The sequence below is a fragment of the Rana temporaria genome, chromosome 4, assembly GCF_905171775.1.
Source record: "Rana temporaria chromosome 4, aRanTem1.1, whole genome shotgun sequence".
Taxonomy (NCBI): domain Eukaryota; kingdom Metazoa; phylum Chordata; class Amphibia; order Anura; family Ranidae; genus Rana; species Rana temporaria.
In genome coordinates, this window is record NC_053492.1 from 400,046,213 (window position 1) to 400,067,444 (window position 21,232).

General features: G+C 42.9%; 1 protein-coding gene across 1 annotated transcript; it reads left to right on the plus strand.

The window, feature by feature from the left end:
• The first annotated feature begins 15,296 nt into the window (after positions 1-15,296).
• LOC120935439 (serine/threonine-protein kinase sgk-1-like) lies at positions 15,297-19,567 on the plus strand. The gene is made up of 3 exons (XM_040347514.1): positions 15,297-15,465; positions 17,634-17,772; positions 19,207-19,567. Exons 1-3 carry the CDS (start codon positions 15,365-15,367, stop codon positions 19,414-19,416), a joined length of 450 nt encoding a protein of 149 aa, XP_040203448.1. The 5' UTR covers positions 15,297-15,364; the 3' UTR covers positions 19,417-19,567.
• The last annotated feature ends 1,665 nt before the right edge of the window (positions 19,568-21,232 follow it).

Sequence of the window (21,232 nt, forward strand, 5' to 3'; positions counted from 1 at the left end):
GCTGTTGACGCATTCCCAGGCGTTCGAGGAGGTAGACTCAATCTGTATTCGTCATATAGAGAGTAATATATGGAGACCTGATGAGCGATCAATTTGCCTATGAAACCATGACCATTTCTAAACGTTTATTGTAATAAACTTTTTTTTTAATGGAAAACACAATGATGTATGTTTTGGGCCCCTTTCACACGGTGTGAAGTCGGCAGTGTTTTGACATCTGTCCACCGGGCAGAAACTGAAGGAAACCTCCTAGCAATTGGGACACCTCAGCTAAGGATGATCCCAAATGGAGGATGATATTGCTAAATTAAACACTCAATAGGATAGGAATGGCAATCGATCTCTGGTAATGATATCTACAGTGAATATAATAAACCACCAGTAAAAAGTCTTTGAAAAAATGCAAAAGTGATAAAGAATTGTGGAAATGATGTGAGGAATTTGTGTTGCTTGATTGACACAATGAGGTGAGCACAGTTCATAAGAGATTAACTTCACAGAAAACTTCAATAGGTGATCATGCAATCAGTCCTGATGATAAATGCAGCCTCCACCATTAAGTTTCACCCGATGTGCTCTACTGAGGGAATGAGGGGAAAAGGGGAAAAGGACTGTTTTAAGGCCCCCCTTTTCCTTATGGGATTCCTGGCAGGGGAAGTTTCAAGGTTTCTGGGGATAGTTTGAGCGGGAACAGCAGGGATTGGTTTTTGAAAGCTGTTGCTAAGGGAAAAAACTAAAGCTAGAATTGGCTGGTAGGGCCCTTAGGCGGGAAAGGCAGGGATTGGTCTAGTTAGCCAGGTTACTGGGGAAAATTCAGGAATTTTAGGGTACCTGATAGGTCAGCTAAGGTCATATGACAGGTAGGAACATTCTAGAAGCTGTGAGCAGGCCTATTTAAGGAGCTGTTGGAAGGGGTCCGGGGCCAGCCGTTCCTGAGGAGGACCTTTCAGCAGAGCTTACCACCCACCCTCCCTTGTCGCGGCAAAAAACTATGTGGATAAATCTCTTTGTGGTAACAAAGGGGATGGTTATTAAAGTCTTTTTTATTACAGCTCTAATAAAATGACATTTTAAAACAAGCTGATTGGCCCCTTACTTGTAGAAGTGCCTGCCCGGCACTAGGACTGCAAGTGTGACGTGTACACTCGATCGCACAGAGAGTCGTGTGACTGGACGTTCCGATCGTGACTGCAGGGACTGCAAGCGGGATCAGCTGGGGAGCAGAATGTCAGACCTGCGCCTCCGACATACTGTATGTTTCGTGGAAATCCACGTCATCAGGGGGTCAGTCCCTGCAGTCACGATCGGAACGTCCAGTCACACGGCTCTCTGTGCGATCGAGTCTACACGTCACACTTGCAGTCCTAGTGCCGGGCAGGCACTTCTACAAGTAAGGGGCCAATCAGCTTGTTTTAAAATGTCATTTTATTAAAGCGGTATTATACTATAGCCCTTTTTTCGTTTTTTGTGGATGTTATCTGGGATATCACGAGTACCAGTATCGTGGGAGTGACAGCGTTTGGTGTATAGTGTGCAGGCACTGAAACCTGCTCTGCCCTTCAGACCTTCTTTTTCATTAAAGTGGTCAACAATATCTGGTAAGCGCATTCCCTCAGTAGAGCACATCGGGTGAAACTTAATGGTGGAGGCTGCATTTATCATCAGGACTGATTGCATGATCACCTATTGAAGTTTTCTGTGAAGTTAATCTCTTATGAACTGTGCTCACCTCATTGTGTCAATCAAGCAACACAAATTCCTCACATCATTTCCACAATTCTTTATCACTTTTGCATTTTTTCAAGGACTTTTTAATGGTGGTTTATTATATTCACTGTAGATATCATTACCAGAGATCGATTGCCATTCCTATCCTATTGAGTGTTTAATTTAGCACTATCATCCTCCATTTGGGATCATCCTTAGCTGAGGTGTCCCAATTGCTAGGAGGTTTCACATAGGCGATTCACCTTACTAGCGCCCTCTTTCACATTTTTTATCCACGGCACAGTATATATTTATATATTTTGTTCTCAGAGGAGCAGCTTTGCATATAAAGTATTTTTATATTATGTAATTATTCATTAATATTGCTTAATTCATTGGCGCGGAAACACACCCCACTTTTAGAAACTGAAGGTGCACAGGAGAAGACCCCTGTCAGCTCTATGGGCAGCCGGGTGTAAAACAAACTCTGCTATCAGGTATTGTTAAATTTGGAACGCTACACTTTATTCATTTATTGGACTATCTAGACGGCAGGGGTAGACAACCTTAGAGACAAGGAGATCTACCTAACAACATGGGAGAAGTCAGAGATCACAGGGTGCAATATCGTCCACTCACCACCTGATTTAAACCTAGAATTGTTGTACCACCGCATCACAATCACCACCTCACTAGCTGTAAAACATACCCGGATTGCTTTTCAGTGGAGCAACAGTGCCTTCTACACTTGTGAATGAGCCCTTAGTTGGATTTGGTGGCAGAGCCTTTAGGGCTCATTCACACGTATGGTCGGAGGACAGTAAAATCCTGCAGTTGAGTCGCAGTTTTACTGCCGTCAAGCTGTACCCCCTTCAGCTGCAAAAGCCTAGGGTGTACAGATGCTGCAGCAGGAATTATACTCCCTGTCACTTTCAGTGGGCACTACCGCCCGCCAAACACAACCTATTCAAGTAAATAAGGCTACTCTGCAAGCGCCCAGCAACTACATACTTGTGTGGGGTCCAAGGGGTTAAAACGGGTGGTGAGGAGGCGATGCAACACCTCCTAACCCCCCACTTTAATCCCTTGGTCGCTGAACTGTACAATATTGCAGGGCGCTTGCAGAGTTGCCTCATACATTAGAATAGGTCACACTTGGCTTGCTATACCTGCCAAGCGTGACAGGGTATATAATTCCTGCAGCAGCTACAACAGGTGTACACCCCTGGCCACTATAGCTAAAAAGGTGCATTTTTGGGGTAGTAACCACTCTGGATAATACTAGCAGGGATAAGAGACGGAGTGCAGTTGATATCACTCCGCCTTATACTAAGGTGACCAGATTTTTTAAATGAAATCTGGGGACATCTTTTTTTTTTTTACTAGTAATGACGGCAATAAGCGACTCTCTGCCCGTCGTTGCCGCCGCCCGCCTCACAGCCTGTTAAGTCTTACTCTCTGGGCCCCAGCTACTACTGGGTGAGGAGCGGAGGAAGATCACTCCGCCAGGGAAGACAAGAAGATAAACAGGCGGGTGGCTGGCCAGGACTTGAGCCAAGGCAGAAGAACATGCAAGCTGAGCTGAATGGGCATGCACCGAAACTGAAGAAATAGTCCCTTCACTCTAACCAGCACATGGTCATCAGAAAGGGGCTCAGATGATGGAAACAAAATACATTTTTTTTTATTCTGCACTGTCTTTGAAATTGCCCCAGCCATTGTTCAAATCCAATCCAGGGACAAAACTGGGGACAGACTTGGTCCGAGGACAGTCCCCGGAAACCGGGGATGTCTGGTCACCCTAGTTTAGGTAGAACTTCCAGTCCTTCCCAGCAATGCACAGCTTCTGCAGACAGGTTTACTCCCAACCTCCTTCACACCCTCTATCAGCACTTCCTGTCCTTTAAGCTGATTTCCTGGGAGTTCTTAACCCCCTGTGTGCCTGAAAGCCAGGGGTCAGAAGGGGAGGCTCTCCTGAATCCTACACCACTGCTTTAAAGGGACCAGACTCCAAAAATTGGCGCAACATAGCGCAACCCTGGCGTCCTGTACAATATATATATATATATATATATATATATATATATATATATATATATATATATATATATATATATATATATAGCCGGATTCAGGTAGAGCGGCGCTTCTTTAGGTCGGCGTAGCTCATCCCATTTGCACTACGCCGACGTAAGATAGTGAGGCAAGTACTGTATTCACAAAGCACTTGCCTCCTAAGTTACGTCGGCGTAGCGCAAATGGCCCGGCGTAACCCCGCCTAATTCAAATTAGGCAGGTAGGGGGCGTGCTCCATGTAAATTTGCCGTGACCCCATGTAAATGAGGGCCGTTGGTATGGCGCATGCGTGCGCATGCTCAGAATCACATCGCAAAGACTCCTTGCGTTCAACGTAAAATACGACGGCTGTTCCGTTGTCTATACCTTGCATGGGCTGCGCCATCTTTTTGGTGGTTTATCTTTACGCCTGAAAAACGCCTTACGTAAACAGTGTATCGGGCGCAAGTACGTTCGTGAATAGGCGTATCTTGCTAATTTACATATTCTAGGCGTAAATCAGTGTACACGCCCCTAGCGGCCAGCGTAAATATGCAGCTAAGATACGACGGCGTAGGAGACTTACGCCGGTCGTATCTTAGCAACAAAGAAGCGTATCTCAGTTTGAGAATACGCTTATAGATACGACAACGCCGCATTCGGACTTACGATGGCATATCTACTGATATGCCGTCGTAAGTGTTTCTGAATCTGGTTATTAGTGTTTGGGAGATCTAAGTAATTGTCTTGAAAAAAATACGGATTTAAACTTGTAAATAACAAATGTCAGAAAAAGCCAAGGTCAGCAAGTGGATAAAAAAAAAAACCCTATTTACTGATTGATTCATCTCAATGTGTTTTGAGCAGCCCTAATGACAACTGTCTATGTCATTGGAAATAACCCCAAAATCAGGCTTATATAAAAGCCTCATCTGTGTTAGGAGCTCCACAGATTTATCTATGTATTGGATTTCATACGTGCAGAGTGAATACTAAGCTCTCTTATTTTGAAAATTTGAAAATCACTGTGGATATTGTTAGTTTGAATCTGATTGGCTGAGGGGAGGCACTGGCAGTTGGAAGCGGAACTCTGGCTGTTCTGATGGTATCCTAGCAACGATGATGTCTTAGCTCAGTCAATGTAAAGCAGCTCTGCATCTGCGGAAGAGCGGTGGGAGGGGGGGTCCCTCTCCCGCCGCAGATAACGGTGATCCCACGGCGAATCCGCTGCAGAGACCACCATTATCGTTTACAGGAGCGCTGCCTGAAGAGATGGATATGTCGGTTGTGGCAGCTGCTGCTGCCGTTACCGAGATATCCCTCTTCAAACTAAGGAGGTATATAGCCGTGCGGCCGTCCTTAAGTGGTTAATCTCTAGGGTCACTGTTAAAATATGGGAGATCTAAGTAATTTTCTTGAAAAAAATACTGATTTAAACTTGTAAACAGTTATATTTAGAATTACGATTGCCCTGGGGTGGTAATCAAACACCCCTTAGTATAAAGGTGCCACATCCTTGATAATGTAGATATGTAGAAAAAGACCGTGAAGTCTGAGACTAAGAAAGAGTGGACTTTGTAGGCACCAGATTTAAAAAAATATAAATATTTTAATTTGAACAGTACAAAAGCACAAAAACACTAAACAATTGCTCAAAAGATAATGAAAGAAAAAGAAAACAAAAAATATACAATAAGATACACAGAGAACTCAATTCATATCCCTTTCTGAAGACACCGCTGATAGCCACAGGGCTGGATGTATAAAATACACAATGAGCGCTGGGTGGCGTTGTAACTTCGAGAGGTGGTACAGGATGAGTTTTGATAAAATCTTATCAAAACTCATCCTGTACCACCTCTCGAAGTTACAACGCCACCCAGCGCTCATTGTGTATTTTATACATCCAGCCCTGTGGCTATCAGCGGTGTCTTCAGAAAGGGATAGGAATTGAGTTCTCTGTGTATCTTATTGTATATTTTTTGTTTTCTTTTTCTTTCATTATCTTTTGAGCAATTGTTTAGTGTTTTTGTGCTTTTGTACTGTTCAAATTAAAATATTTATATTTTTTTAAATCTGGTGCCTACAAAGTCCACTCTTTCTTAGTCTCAGACTTCACGGTCTTTTTCTACATATCTACATTAAACTTGTAAACAACAAATGTCAGAAAAAGCCAGCATGTGGTTAAAAAAACCCTATTTAATGATTCATCTCAATGTGTTTTGAGCAGCCCTAATGACAATGGTCTATGTCATTGGAAATGACCCCAAAATCAGGCTTATATAAAAGCCTCATCTGTGTTAGGAGCTCCACAGATATATCTATGTATTGGATTTCATACATGCAGAGTGAATACTAAGCTCTCTTATTTTGAAAATTTGAAAATCACTCTGGAAATTGTCAGTTTGAATCTGATTGGCTGAGGGGAGGCTCTGGCAGTTGGAATCGGAACTCTGGCTGTTCTGATGGTATCCTAGCAACGATGATGTCATAGCACTATACACGTTTCTCACTCACAGCTCAGTCAATATAAGCAATCTGCAGCTGGATTGAGTCAGTTTGATTTTGCTAGAGGTGGTAAACACATCGCTTTTCTAGTGCTCTGTGCATTTCATTACAATATATTATTATGAAGTGGCAAAGGAGAAGACACACTTTCAGATTTCATCCATATAAGATCAGGGATGAGATTACTTGGAAATTCATCCAAGAGCAATATTCTATGGATGATTTGGATAAGCCCACTTTATTACATAGTGGGTTAAAGGTGGAGACACCTCAACACCCCAAAAATGGGGAAACTAAGCATAGGAACTCTGATGAGGGGAGGGATTCTGAAGAGAGAACGAGTTCCAGAGAGGAGAATGCCAAAGGAAAAAGGCAAAAGCTAAATTTAAAATATCATCCATATCAGAGGAGACATGAGGTTACTTGTAAAATCCTCCAAGGGGGACCTTCTGTGGATGATTTGGATGAGCCCATTTTATTAGGTGGTGGGTTAAGGGTGGGGACACGTCAACACCCCAAAAAAAGGAAAAACAAACATGGGAACTATGATGAGAGGAAGAATTCTGGGGAGAGTTCCAGAGAGGAGAGTGACAAGACCAGAGGAAAGAAGCAAAAGAGAGATAATGAATCTGACCAATCAGCTGATAAAGAAAGGACAGCAAAAAAGGGAAGATATACTGCTATAGTGCCCAAGAGGAACAACAAGAGACCAGCATCAGATGAGATTTTCCCTGCACCTCCAAATAAGAAACAGTTGACCATCACAGATGAGACAATAAAATATAACACGATAGAGAAGAGTGACAAGACCAGAGGAAAGAAGAAGAAGAGAGATAACGAATCTGACCAATCAGCTGATAAAGAAAGGACGGCAAAAAAGGGAAGATATACTGCTATAGTGCCCAAGAGGAACAACAAGAGACCAGCATCAGATGAGATTTCCCCTGCACCTCCAAATAAGAAACAGGTGACCTTCGCAGATGAGACAATAAAATATAACATGATAGAGAAGAGTGAGAAGACCAGAGGAAAGAAGAAGAAGAGAGATAATGAAACTGACCAATCAGCTGATAAAGAAAGGACGGCCAAAAAGGGAAGATATACTGCTATAGTGCCCAAGAGGAACAACAAGAGACCAGCATCAGATGAGATTTTCCCTGCACCTCCAAATAAGAAACAGATGACCATTGAAGATGAGACAAGTAAGAATGATGAAAACAATTACATAAAATATAACACAATTGTCACTGTTTAGATATTTTATGAGGGCTAAAACCATAGTTAGGCCAGTGCAGGGGGGCATTACCATATCCACTTTCTGTTATAAATGAGCCCCTTAGAGCGTGTTTCTGTTAGAAAGCAGCCACAAGCTGAGTAGAAAAGCCTGTCCCCTGCCAACAGCTGTAGAGTAGGACCCCCACCTTGCCTTTAGAAAAGGGAATGTTACCCTCTCTTTGCTGAAGCACAAAATCTAATGCTATACTCAGCTGAATAAATGGGTTTGGGTGAGCTGCAGCTATAGATAGATCTGTCCTCCTATATTGGATCAGGCATATGAATGTGTATGACCACCCCTGCAGTTCTCCCTGATATGATAATATTCCTTTAACCCTTTTTCTGCCACAACAATTTTCTCACACATGGTAAATCACATTTTTGGGCCTAAGGATTAAAGTGGACCTGTACTTCAAAAGTGAAGATTTGTTACATTATAGGGAACATCTAGAAATAGTAATTGCACCCAAGTAGTACCCAGAAAGAGTTAGCATTTCTCTGGAGTTAGGGGGGCTATAATATGTGGGGGGGGCTGTAATATGTGAGGATTTAACTTATGATCTTTCATACTGGCCCACTTTGTTCAGAAAATGCCCCTGGGACAACCCGTCTCTTCTAGCCATGGCTGGCTGGAATCTAATGGCAGGGAAGTTTTATGGTCCCGGGCTCCCAGGAGCAGGTTTTCCCAATTTAGAAAGGTGTAGTGGATGGGTGGTTTTACATCTACCAATTCTGAATGGTATAGAAGTGGTTGGGCCTCTTTATAACCACCCTGATTTCTTGTACAATATGCAGCAAATCGGGCAGAATTATTTTAAAACCAGTTTACTGCTTCTATTGGAGTCTTGAACTTGTTTGACCCTTCGACTGCCATGATGTACAGGTCATATCCTCGCAGGTCATAGGGTTAAGTCATCTACTGTAGATACTGACATTATAAATATTTCACAAATGAAAACATGCTGCAATCTATTTAGTAACATGAAGCTATTTCACTTTATTTGGCCAAACTACTTCGCACCTGGGAGTCATAGTAAACAGTAATATCTCTTTTCCATGTGTTTTCCACCATTGTCATTTAGTGTTTTGTGAAGTAGGTGTTCTATTGCTATAAGGTAATAACATGTCATAATTTATTTTTATCTTGTAGTCAACGAGGCAATCAGCAAGCCAATCAACAAGGCAGTCAGCGAGCCAATCAACAAGGCAGTCAGTGAGCCAATCAATGAGGCTGTCAGCGAGCCAGTCAACCAGGCTGTCAGCGAGCCAATCAACGAGGCAGTCAGTGAGCCAATCAACGAGGCAGTCAGTGAGACAGTCCACGAGGTTGTCAGTGAGCCAATTAACGAGGCAGTCAGTGAGACAGTCCACAAGGATGTCAGTGAGCCAATCAACCAGGCTGTCAGCGAGCCAATCAACAAGGAAGTTAGTGAGGGAGGCAACAAGGCAGTCAGGGATGTGCCCGGAACCAACGTGGGATGCAGTCCACCTGCCGACCTTAACCTTGACAGCTTTATCTTTCATAACATTCTTGGTCAAGGTAACTACGGAAAAGTAAGTAATCAAAGATATATGAACAGCAGGTTTAATGTATTGCATGTTGGTGGTTATTAATATTGTCAGTGGTCTAACAGTAGGCTGTAGGTGGAGGTCACACCACTGTATTCCTTACCACTTCCCATTTACACTACACACACTGAGCTGTGATACTCAATGAGAAACTGAAATCTATTTTTTTATTATTTATATCTTTAGCTGACAATTGCGTGGTCATGCGATCATGTTCCCAAACAAAATTGGCGTCCTTTTTTACCCACAAATACAGCTTTGTTTTGGTGGTATTTGATCACCTCTGCCGTTTTTATTTTTTGCGCTATAAACAAAAAAAGACCAATTGAAAACATGTATACTTTTTTAACTTTCTGCTATAACACATACCAAAAAAAGATATATATAAAAACAAATTTATTCACCAGTTTAGGCTGATATGTATTCTTCTACATATTTTTGGTAAAAAAAAATCGCAATAGGCGTATATTGATTGGTTTGCGCAAAAGTTATTGCTTCTACAAACTACGATGTAGCTTTAGGGTATTTTTACAGTTTTCAATGGTAATGGCGTCAATCTGCGATTTTTAGCAGGACTGCAACATTGCAGCGGACAAATCTGACCCCAAATGACACTTTTTGGGGACCAGTGATATTATTACATTGATCAGTGCTATAAGATTTGCACAGATCAATGTAAAAATGACACTGTCAGGAAAGTGGTTAACACTAGGGGTAATCAAGGGGTTAACTGTGTTCCCTGGGTATGTTCTAATTGTAGTGGGGATGGGCTTGCTGGAACATGACAGAGATCACCATTCCCGATCACTGGGAACAGTAGATCTCTATCATGTCATCTGGCAGAATGGGGAACCGCCTTGTTTACAGTTCCCCTGCTCTGCCTCTCCTCACTGCGACCGCGGGTTGCCAGCGGACATAGAATCCGCAGTACCCACGGGCACGCCCGCTTATCCTCCTTGCACGGACCGATGCACAGGTACGTCGGTTCGTGCAGGAGAGGCGACCTGCCGCAGTATATCTGTGTGAGCAGGTCGGCAAGTGTTTAAAGAAGGAACAATAAAGTTATTTTACACCATTGTTAAAAAAAATTGCATGCCAACGCACATCATCTCAAATGTGTTTAGTGTGTATTAACCAGTTCCCGACCCCCGCATGTACATATACGTCCACAATATGGCACGTACAGGCACATGGGCGTACATGTACGTCCTTGCCTATTAGCGGGTGGGGGGTCCGATCGGGACCCCCCCCCGCTACATGCGGAGGTCGGGTCCGCTCGGGGAGCGATCCGGGACCACGGCGCGGCTATTTGTTTATAGCCGCTCCGTCGCGATCGCTCCCCGGAGCTGAAGAACGGGGAGAGCCGTGTGTAAACACGGCTTCCCCGTGCTTCACTGTGTCGGCGCATCGATCGCGTCATTCCCTTTATAGGGAAGACACGATCGATGACGTCATTCCTACAGCCACACCCCCCTACAGTTGTAAACACACACTAGGTGCACCCTAACTCCTACAGCGCCCCCCTGTGGTTAACTCCCAAACTGCAACTGTCATTTTCACAATAAAGAATGCAATTTAAATGCATTTTTTGCTGTGAAAATGACAATGGTCCCAAAAATGTGTCAAAATTGTCCGAAGTGTCCGCCATAATGTTGCAGTCACGAAAAAAATTGCTGATCGCCGCCATTAGTAGTAAAAAAAAAAAAATTAATAAAAATGCAATAAAACTATCCCCTATTTTGTAAACGCTATAAATTTTGCGCAAACCAATCGATAAACGCTTATTGCGATTTTTTTTACTAAAAATAGGTAGAAGAATACGTATCGGCCTAAACTGAGGGAAAAAAATGTTTTTATATATGTTTTTGGGGGATATTTATTACAGCAAAAAGTAAAAAATATTGCATTTTTTTCAAAATTGTCGCTCTATTTTTGTTTATAGCGCAAAAACTAAAAACCGCAGATGTGATCAAATACCACCAAAAGAAAGCTCTATTTGTGGGGGGAAAAAGGACGCCAATTTTGTTTGGGAGCCACGTCGCACGACCGCACAATTGTCTGTTAAAGCGACGCAGTCCCGAACTGTAAAAACACCTTGGGTCTTTAGGCTGCATATTAGTCCGGGGCTTAACTGGTTAAATGAATGCAAAGCGAGTGGAGTGCATCTAGCCTAAATCATGTTGGTGGTGTACTGCCTGTCGGAGGTGTAATACACAAAAAGCAGTTTGACACAATTACAAATCCGTTGGTAGAGAAGGCAATAAGCTAATGTGTACTTAAACTGTATTTAGCAGATTGTAAAGAGTTTGGCTTCAGAGCTTCATAGCCTTTACCCTCAATATAAGAATTCTGAACACAGACTTAAGTGCGAGTGCTGGCTGTAGTTTTCGCTAGGTTTGCTAAAAGCCTATTTAAAGCTATCTCCATTCACTAAGTTAGTGACTAACAGCCAAAACCACTTACAACTTGCTAAAAGCCTGCTGAGTTCATGCTCTATATACTTGTGTTTTCAAGCTAAGACTAATGCCCCGTACACACCATCACTTTATGTGATGAAAAAAAATGACGTTTTTAAAAACGTCACTTTAATTGACCGTGTGTGGGGGAAAACTTTGTTTTATGTCTTCTAAAAAACGACCAAAAAAAATTGAAGCATGCTTCAATTTTATGTGTCGTTTTTCAAAACGTCAACTTTTACTTCACAGAAATTGACCGTGTGTAGCAAAAACGTCGTTTAAAACGACGTTTTTTCACCCGCGCATGCCCAGAAGCTACTTATGAAGCAAGCTTCAATGGAAAAACGTGGTGAACGTAACCTCGCTTTGCTAGAACATTGTGAGAAAAACGATGGTGTGTAGGCAACTTTGTCTTTGAAAATTGAAGTTTCAAAAACGTCATTTTTTACTTCACAGAAAATGTCGTTTTTTTTCATCACATAAAGTGATGGTGTGTACGGGGCATTACAATTGTAGCCAGGCTGGGGGTTGCTACTGGGGACCCAGAGGTAACCTTTTCAGAACCTGGTGCTGAATTAGCTCTAATCATTTGTGTCCTATGTTTTTTTTATTATTTTAGGTCGCCCTGGCATCCCATCCTGCCACAGACCAGAAACTGGCAGTCAAGGTGGTAAAGAAAAGGCAATTATTAAAAGAAGATCCTAAAAGTGTCCTTATAGAGAGACAAATACTTGAAGCAGTTGGAGAGAGTCTGTTTTGTACACACGCCTATGGAACCTTCCAATCAGAAGTAAGTGTCACATTTCTATCAATCACTCATCAAATCACATGCATTTGATCTCCAAGTCCAGCACACACCTAGAAAGAAATCCCCAAACCAGAAAAACATTAGAGATGGTCCGGCTTCTCAGAGGCTCGGACATGGGAGAATTATGGCGGCTGCCATTGTAGAATGGTGGAAAGTCTAGTTCTCTCCCTGCCTGTCTTGCTCTTACTTTGGCTTTTCTGTCACTGAATTGGATCAGGTTTAGCCCCCGTACTTCTCTCATGACAGAGTCACTGTAATGGTAGCCTGGTAGAACATTTTTGCATGTTATGTGGCTCTGTATATTGCTTACCCAATAAGGAAAGATGCATATATTTAACCACTTAAGCCCCGGACCTTTAGGCAGCTAAATGCCCAGGCCAGGTTTTGCGATTCGGCACTGCGTCGCTTTAACAGACAATTGCGCGGTCGTGCGACGTGGCTCCCAAAAAAAAATCGACGTCCTTTTTTCCCACAAATAGAGCTTTCTATTGGTGGTATTTGATCACCTCTGCAGTTTTTATTTTTTGCGCTATAAACAAAAATAGAGCGACAATTTTGAAAAAAAATCAATATTTTTTACTTTTTGCTATAATAAATATCCCCCAAAAACATATATAAAAATGTATTTTTTCCTCAATTTAGGTCGATACGTATTCTTCTACCTATTTTTGGTAAAAAAATCGCAATAAGCGTTTATCGATTGGTTTGCGCAAAATTTATAGCGTTTACAAAATAGGGGATAGTTTTATTGCATTTTTATTATTATTATTTTTTTTACTACTAATGGCGGCATCAGCGATTTTCTTTGGTGACTGCGACATTATGGCGGACAATTTTGACACATTTGTGGGACCATTGGCATTTTCACAGCAAAAAATGCATTTAAATTGCATTGTTTATTGTGAAAATGACAGTTGCAGTTTGGGAGTTAGCCACAGGGGGCGCTGAAGGAGTTCAGCTTCACCTAGTGTGTGTTTACAACTGTAGGGGGGGTGTGGTTGTAGGTCTGACGTCATCGATCGTGTCTCCCTATAAAAGGGATCACTCGATCGATGCAGCCGCCACAGTGAAGCACAGGGGAAGCCGTGTTTACATACGGCTCTCCCCGTTCTTCAGCTCCGGGGAGCGATCGCGAGGGGGCGGCTAGAAACTAATAGCCGCGCCCTCATCCCGGATCGCTACCTGAGGCTTACCGACCGCCGCATGTACCGGGGGGGTCCCGATTCGAGCCCCGACCCCCGACAAGGCAGCAACGTGCGGGCACATCATTCTGCCTGTCCGTGCCATTTTGCCGACGTATAATTAAATGCGGCGGTCGTTAAGCGGTTAAAGTTCCTACCAAAAAATTGTATTCTGACTGTAATGTGAACTTACATTTAAAGTGTAAAATGTAAACCCAACAGTGACCATCTCTTGTTTGTTCCCACTTGGTCTAATAAATATACAAATCAAAGTATTTTGTTATATCTGTTCATTAAGAGCAGACAAATACCTGTTGATCCTGCCAGAAATCTAGTGCTGTCCTTTGTTATCATAAGCCCTATATTTCTGCATTTCTGACAAAACACAATCCTCACATCCACTTTCCCTTTTTGAACTTATATATTTCTTTGTCTTTTACAGGAAAATCTTTTCTTCGTTATGGAGTACATGAGAGGAGGAGAACTATCCGACCAGATCAAGTCTTCTGCTCCATTATCAACTGCTGCAATAAGGTAAGTATCACAAAGGTATGATCTAAGGATGTATTCACACCTGCGCCACGCAACGTGTTTATTTTTCCCTTTTTTACATGTTTTTTGTGCAACAGCACAAGGCAGCCTATTCATTTGTATGAGCTGCCCTACTTGTGCTAAATGTGCCAAAGTAACTCATGGACTTTTTTGGGCAGTGAGCCTCATGCCCTTTTGCAATGTAAATTTTGGTGCATTTTTTCAGGTAACTGCTACCTGCGTTTGAGATGCCATTAACCACTTCAGCCCCGGAAGGATTTGCCCCCTTCCTGACCAGGCCACTTTTTGCGATATGGCACTGTGACGCTTTAACTGACAATTGCGCGATCATGCGAAGTTGTACCCAAACAAAATCAATGTCCATTTTTTTTACACAAATAGAGCTTTCTTTTGGTGGTATTTGATCACCTCTGCGTTTTTTTGTTTTCACTATAAACAAGAAAAGAGCGTAAATTTTGAAAAAAAAAACAATATTTTTTACTTTTAGCTATAATAAATATCCCCCCAAAATATAAAAATTCTTCCTCAGTTTAGATCGATTTTATTATATTTTTTTTTTACTACTAATGGTGGCGATCAGCGATTTTTATTGGGAATGCAACATTGCGGTGGACAGATCAGACACTTTTGACACTTTTTTTGCGACCATTGACATTTATACAGCAATCAGAGCTAAAAATAGCCACTGATTACTGTATAAATGTCACATGCAGGGAAGAGGTTAAAACTAGGGGCAATCAAGGGGTTAAATGTGTGTCCTAGGGAGTGATTATAACTGTGGGGGGATGGGACTGCCTGAAAGAGGAGACCGATCGTTGTTCATACTTAGTATGAACAATAGATCGCTCTCCTCCCCCCTGACAGAGCGGAGATCTGTCTTTTTATACTGACAGACCTCCATTCTGTCTCTCAGGAGCGACCCACTGGTGCCTGGTGAACATCGCAGCCGCCGGGCACGAGAATCGACTCCTTTGTCACGCCCCCCCAAGTAGTCTTAAAGTGGCTAACGTATACCCAGGCGAGCAAACCTGCCGCAGTATACCCACGTGGTTAAGAATTAATGGCACCACAAGTGTGATATGCATTTTGCCACGTTTTTCACGTACAGTGACAAATCTCTATGGGCTGGTTTAGGACCAACAAATGTATTATTACCCCAAAAACTGAACAGTGCCCATCATTCAGTCAGTTCCTCTGACTTGCACGGCTTGGAAGAAATCATCTATTAATCATTTATTTACTTATTCTGTGAGATGTGTGATATTAACAGACCTTTTCTCTTTTTTTACAGATTTATTGCTGCTGAACTTCTCTGCGCTCTGCAAGATCTGCACGGACGTGGTATCATTCATAGGTAAGTGTTTCCATCATGATTTTACATCCATATTCACCATTTCTTATTAAAAGACAACACCACCCAACACTGGTACTCTAGTTGTGGATGGGTGTACAAGGGTTAAATTGCCCTCTGCCAGTTCTGTCCCCTGCTGCTGAAGCTTTTGTGCATCTACTGTAAGTAAGGAAGCCTCACTTCCCCATACTACATATATTTTAATTAAATATAACATCAAGCTAAGAATCTCTCTTATTATAACTGCAGTAATTAACCACTTGCTTACTGGGCACATAAACCCCCTTCGTTCCCAGGCGAAATTTCAGCTCACGGCACTGCGCCGCTTTAACTGACATTTGCGAGGTCGTGCGACGTGGCTCCCAAACAAAATTGACATCCTTTTTTCCCCACAAATAGAGCTTTATTTTGGTGGTATTTGATCACCTCTGCGGTTTTTATTTTTTGCGCTATAAACAAAAAAAGAGCGACAATTTAAAAAAAATATATATATATTTTACTTGTTGCTATAATAAATATCCCAACTTTTTTTTAAAAAAAACTATTTTTTTTCTCAGTTAAGGCCGATACGTATTTTTCGACGTATTTTTGTAAAAAAAAAAAAGAAAATCGCAATAAGCGACTGGTTTGCGCAAAAGTTATAGCGCCTACAAAATAGGGGACAGAATTATGATTTTTTTTTTTTTTTTTTACTAGTAATGGCGGCGATCTGCGATTTTTATTGGGACTGCGATATTGCGGCTGACGTATCGGACACTTTTGACACAAATTTGGCGCCATTCACATTTATACAGCGATCAGTGCTATAAAAATGCACTAATTACTGTATAAATGTGACTGGCAGTGAAGGGGTTAACACTAGGTGGTGAGGAAGGGGTTAAATGTGTATCCTAGGTGTGTTCTAACTGTGTGGGGGGAGGGGGGTGACTGGGGGAGGTGACCGATGCTGTGTCTCTATGTACAAGAGACACAGATCGGTCTCCTCTCCTCTGACAGCACGTGGAGCTCTGTGTTTACACACAGAGCTCCACGTCCCTGCTGTCTTACCGATGACCGCGTGTACCCGGCGGACATCACGGCCGCCAGGTACACGCATCGGCTTCCCAGCTATGCGCCGGGACAGTGTTTACCTGCTGCGCGCCCCCCAGTGGCGCGTGCGGGTAATGCTTTTAAATGACGTCCAAAGACGTCCAGTTGGCACTTGAGAGCCGCGCTGTTGACGTCTTTTGTCAATAGCGCGGGTCTCAAGTGGTTAAAGATGTTCCCTTCTAACACGTCCCATTCAGCAGCCCCACAAAACTGGCCACAGATGTAAAGATTGCTCGGGGCCTCATCAATAGAACCAATAGAAGAAACAATATTCAGGCACACTTTGTCAATTCACAATGTGTCTATAACCAGAGCTTTTTTTCTCAGAAAATAGGTGCAGGAACTCAACCACGACCCCGTTCAGATTTCACAAACAGTAGAAGGGTCTTAAAGGGGCATTAAATACCAGAATTGCATTACATACAGAGTGCAGAGTTCAGGGGGTTACAAAGCTGTCACTTGTAAACACAGAAACCAGACTTCTGTGTTTACAAGTGATTGTGGTGAGCAGGCACCAAAGGGTCTGAGCCAGAGGTGGTGGAACTGAGTTCCCCCAGGTTCCCCCTGAAAAAAAGCCCTGTCTATAACTATATTATTACATGTGGATAGAAACACTCCCCAGGTTGTCTCACTCTAATGCGTATCGCCCCCTAGTGGGACTTAAACATGCCCCACTAGAAGGGCAAAATGTGACAGAGGAAGACAGCCTATGGAGTTTTTCTGCTCCCTTGTTTTCAATAAAGATTTTAAAGTATTGCAGAATAACAGACCGGGACGTGACATGGTTTATTCAACTGCAATAAGCTGGGAACTGAGCCCATGAGGTTCATGCTGAGATTCATAAAGTGGTGCAGAAAGTTAGTAGGTGATCTAACCCGTTGGCACCCATTTAATACTGACCTATTAGGTTTTAAACATTTGACTAGGCCATCAAGGCCCAAACAAATTCTATACTATATGCCTTCACAGTTTACTGTATTACAATGTTGTGTAATATGTGCAGCAACTTTTTTTTATGTTCTTAATTAATAAAATAAAAAATTTATTGATCTGTAAATATAATGCTCTCTTTTCTTTTACAGAGACTTGAAACCCGCCAACATACTGCTTGACGGCACCGGCCATGTAAAACTCGCAGACTTTGGCCTTTCTATAGTTGATGTGTTTGGATCCAAGAAAGTGTATAGTTATTGCGGTAGTGAAGACTATATGGCACCAGAGGTAAGTATCTACCACCCTTCATTTGCCCTTTTAACACTTCAATCTTTATATTATTACCCTATTTCCCCGAAAATAAGACCTAGCGTTATTTTTGGGGATGGCTGCAATATAAGCGCTACCCCGAAAAAAAAACCCCTTAGTTAAAGTCGTCGTAAAAACGTAATCCGTTTTGTAAAAAGATAATATAATGTGCATTGTGTCTCCTTTTTGTAACTTTGTTTTGGAAAATACCTTACTTACAGTGCCGCTGGGTGCTCACGTGACCGGCTGGAGATCTTCTCCTCTCCAACGTCAGTGGTCCCTTCCTCTGCAGTGCTCAGAGTGGAGAAGAGCTACGGCGGGTCACTGTGCTGGCTATCATGCTTTAAAGGATCAGGATATTTTTTTTTCTTTTTGGGGTTACAACCACTCTAAGATGACATGACTGTATTTGAATAAATGTAGATTATTGTACATGCCGTAAAGAAATAAGACATGACCTGAAAATAAGCCCTAGTGTGATTTTTGTAGCCAAAATTAATATAAGACCCGGTCTTATTTTCAGGGGAAACACAGTGGGGCAGATCCACAAAGAAATTACGCCGGCGTATCTATTGATACGCCGGCGTAATTTCAAAATTCCTGCGTCGTATCTTTGTTTTTGAATCCTCAAAACAAGATACGACGGCATCTTGGCTAGATCCGACAGGCGTACGTCTTAGTACACCGTCGGAACTAAGCTGCAATTTTTCGGCGGCCGCTAGGTGGCGTTTCCGTCGAATTCCGCTTCAAGTATGCAAATTAGCTATTTACGGCAATCCACGAACGTATGTCCGGCCGGCGCATTTTTTTACGTTGTTTTCGTTCGGCTTTTTCCGGCGTATAGTTAAAGCTGCTATTATGAGGCGTACTCAATGTTAAGTATGGCCGTCGTTCCCGCGTACAATTTTGAATTTTTTGCGTAAGTAAGAATAGGAATTTGCGTAGAATGACGTCACCATCGCAAGCATTGGCTGGTTCCGGTTTAATTTCGAGCATGCGCACTGGGATACCCCCACGGACAGCGCATGCGCAGTACAAAAAAAACGTTGTTTACGTCGGGTCACAACGTATTTACATAAAACACGCCCCCATTAAATCCATTTGAATTCCGCGCCCCTAACACCGCGAGAGATACACTACGCCGCCGTAACTTATGGCGCGGATTCTTTGTGGATAAAAAAAAATAATAAGTTACGGCGGCGTAGCGTATCTTAGATACGCTGCGCCCGGCGCAAAGGTACGAGGATCTGCCCCAGTATGTTTATGATTTCATGACAAGAAGCCTAAAAGAAAGACAGGGGCCACACCGTGACCTGTAATTTCTATCAACTATTTATTACCTATTATTACTGCTCTGTGTATGGCTGATCATGTGCTTTATTTTAAAGTTACCCTTACTCTTTGTTTTATCAGATTCACCAAAGAAAACCCTACGATGCTACGGTCGACTATTATGCACTTGGTGTTATCCTGTTTGAAATGGCCACAGGAGAAGAAGCAGAATTAGCCAAATGCAGGAAATCACTCTATCCAAAGAACATTGACCCTGACCTTCGAGATGTCATTGAGAAAGTAAGTATAGATAGTCTAGAATTAGAATTATCCAAGAGCTATAGGTCCTGAGCGTTGTTTATTAAAAAGGCTCTTCTGCATTGAAGAGGGAAGCTTGCAGAAAGTTCTCTAGCATGTAGTACATTACCAGATCCTGTATGTCGGCTACCTGGTCCCCCACTGTGCTCTGTGATTCCTTTCACCAGCCCCCACATCATTACTATTTGCTATAGTGATGTAGGGGTTCGAGTCAGGAAGCACAGACGGGGTATCTGACTTCTGGAAGTGTGAAATACAGATTTTATGGCAGGATATTCACCACACAGGAGGTCAGCATTACATCTGAACTACCCATGTGACATCATGAAAACATGAGCTGTTGGAGGAACTCCTAGACCGGTTCAGGAATGCTACCTTAGATCCTTCCAGAAGACATATCTTAATTTAAAACGACACTAAGAAATTAAAATATGACTATTGAGTATTTTTTTTTTTTTAAATGCCCGAAACTAAACTGACTGATTTATCATTTTCTATTATTGACAATCTACTGTATGCTAAATATATCTTTTTCATTACAGCTTCTTAAAAAAAATCCAAAAGTTCGCGGGACTGCAGTAAAAAGACTGCGAGAACACCCCTTCTTCAGATCAATTGAGTGGAAGAAGCTGGAGAAAGGAAAGGTTACCCCACCATTGTGGATGCCAGAAGTAAGTCCATTGGAAGTGCAATTAATATTATGTGTGCACATACAAGGAGATCATTTCACTGCTATTTATTATTTATAAAATTTCATTATAAGTTCATAGAAGAAACAAAATATCAGTTATAATGGTAACATTAGGTAGTGTAGTGTTACATATGAAAATCCATCTCCTGGTTGGTATGTCCTGTATTTAGGGTTGTCCCGATACCACTTTTTTAGGACTGAGTACAAGTACCGATACTTTTTTTCAAATACTCGCCGATACCGAATACCGATACTTTTTTTTAAATGTGTCCCCGAATGCAACCATGTCCCCCCACAAATGCAGCCATGTCCCCCCACAAATGCAGCCATGTCCCCCCACAGATGCAGCCATGTCCCCCCATATACAGCCATGTCCCCCCATATCCAGCCATGTCCCCCCAGATCCAGCCATGTCCCCCCATATCCAGCCATGTCCCCCCATATGCAGCCATGTCCCCCCCATATCCAGCCATGTCCCCCCCATATGCAGCCATGTCCCCCCCATATGCAGCCATGTCCCCCCCATATGCAGCCATGTCCCCCCCATATGCAGCCATGTCCCCCCCATATGCAGCCATGTCCCCCCCATATCCAGCCATGTCCCCCCCATATCCAGCCATGTGCCCCCCATATGCAGCCATGTCCCCACAGATGCAGCCATGTCCCCACAGATGCAGCCAATCTATGCCCCCCCCCATATGCAGCCATGTCCCCCCCATATATGCAGCCATGTCCCCCCCATATCCAGCCATGTCCCCCCCATATGCAGCCATGTCCCCACAGATGCAGCCATGTCCCCCCATATGCAGCCAATCTATGTCCCCCCCATATCCAGCCATGTCCCCCCCATATCCAGCCATGTCCCCCCCATATCCAGCCATGTCCCCCCCATATGCAGCCATGTCCCCCCCATATGCAGCCATGTCCCCCATATGCAGCCAATCTATGTCCCCCCCCATATCCAGCCATGTCCCCCCCATATATGCAGCCATGTCCCCCTTACCTGCATGCTGCTGCGCCGCCTCTTGGTTAATACGGGCGGGGAACATTACAACTTTCATTTGAATAGCTGTAGTGATTCGCGCCGCGCCACGTATAGACACTCCCCCTTGCTCGGGATTGGACAGTTCACCCGAGCAAGGGGGAGTGTCTATACGC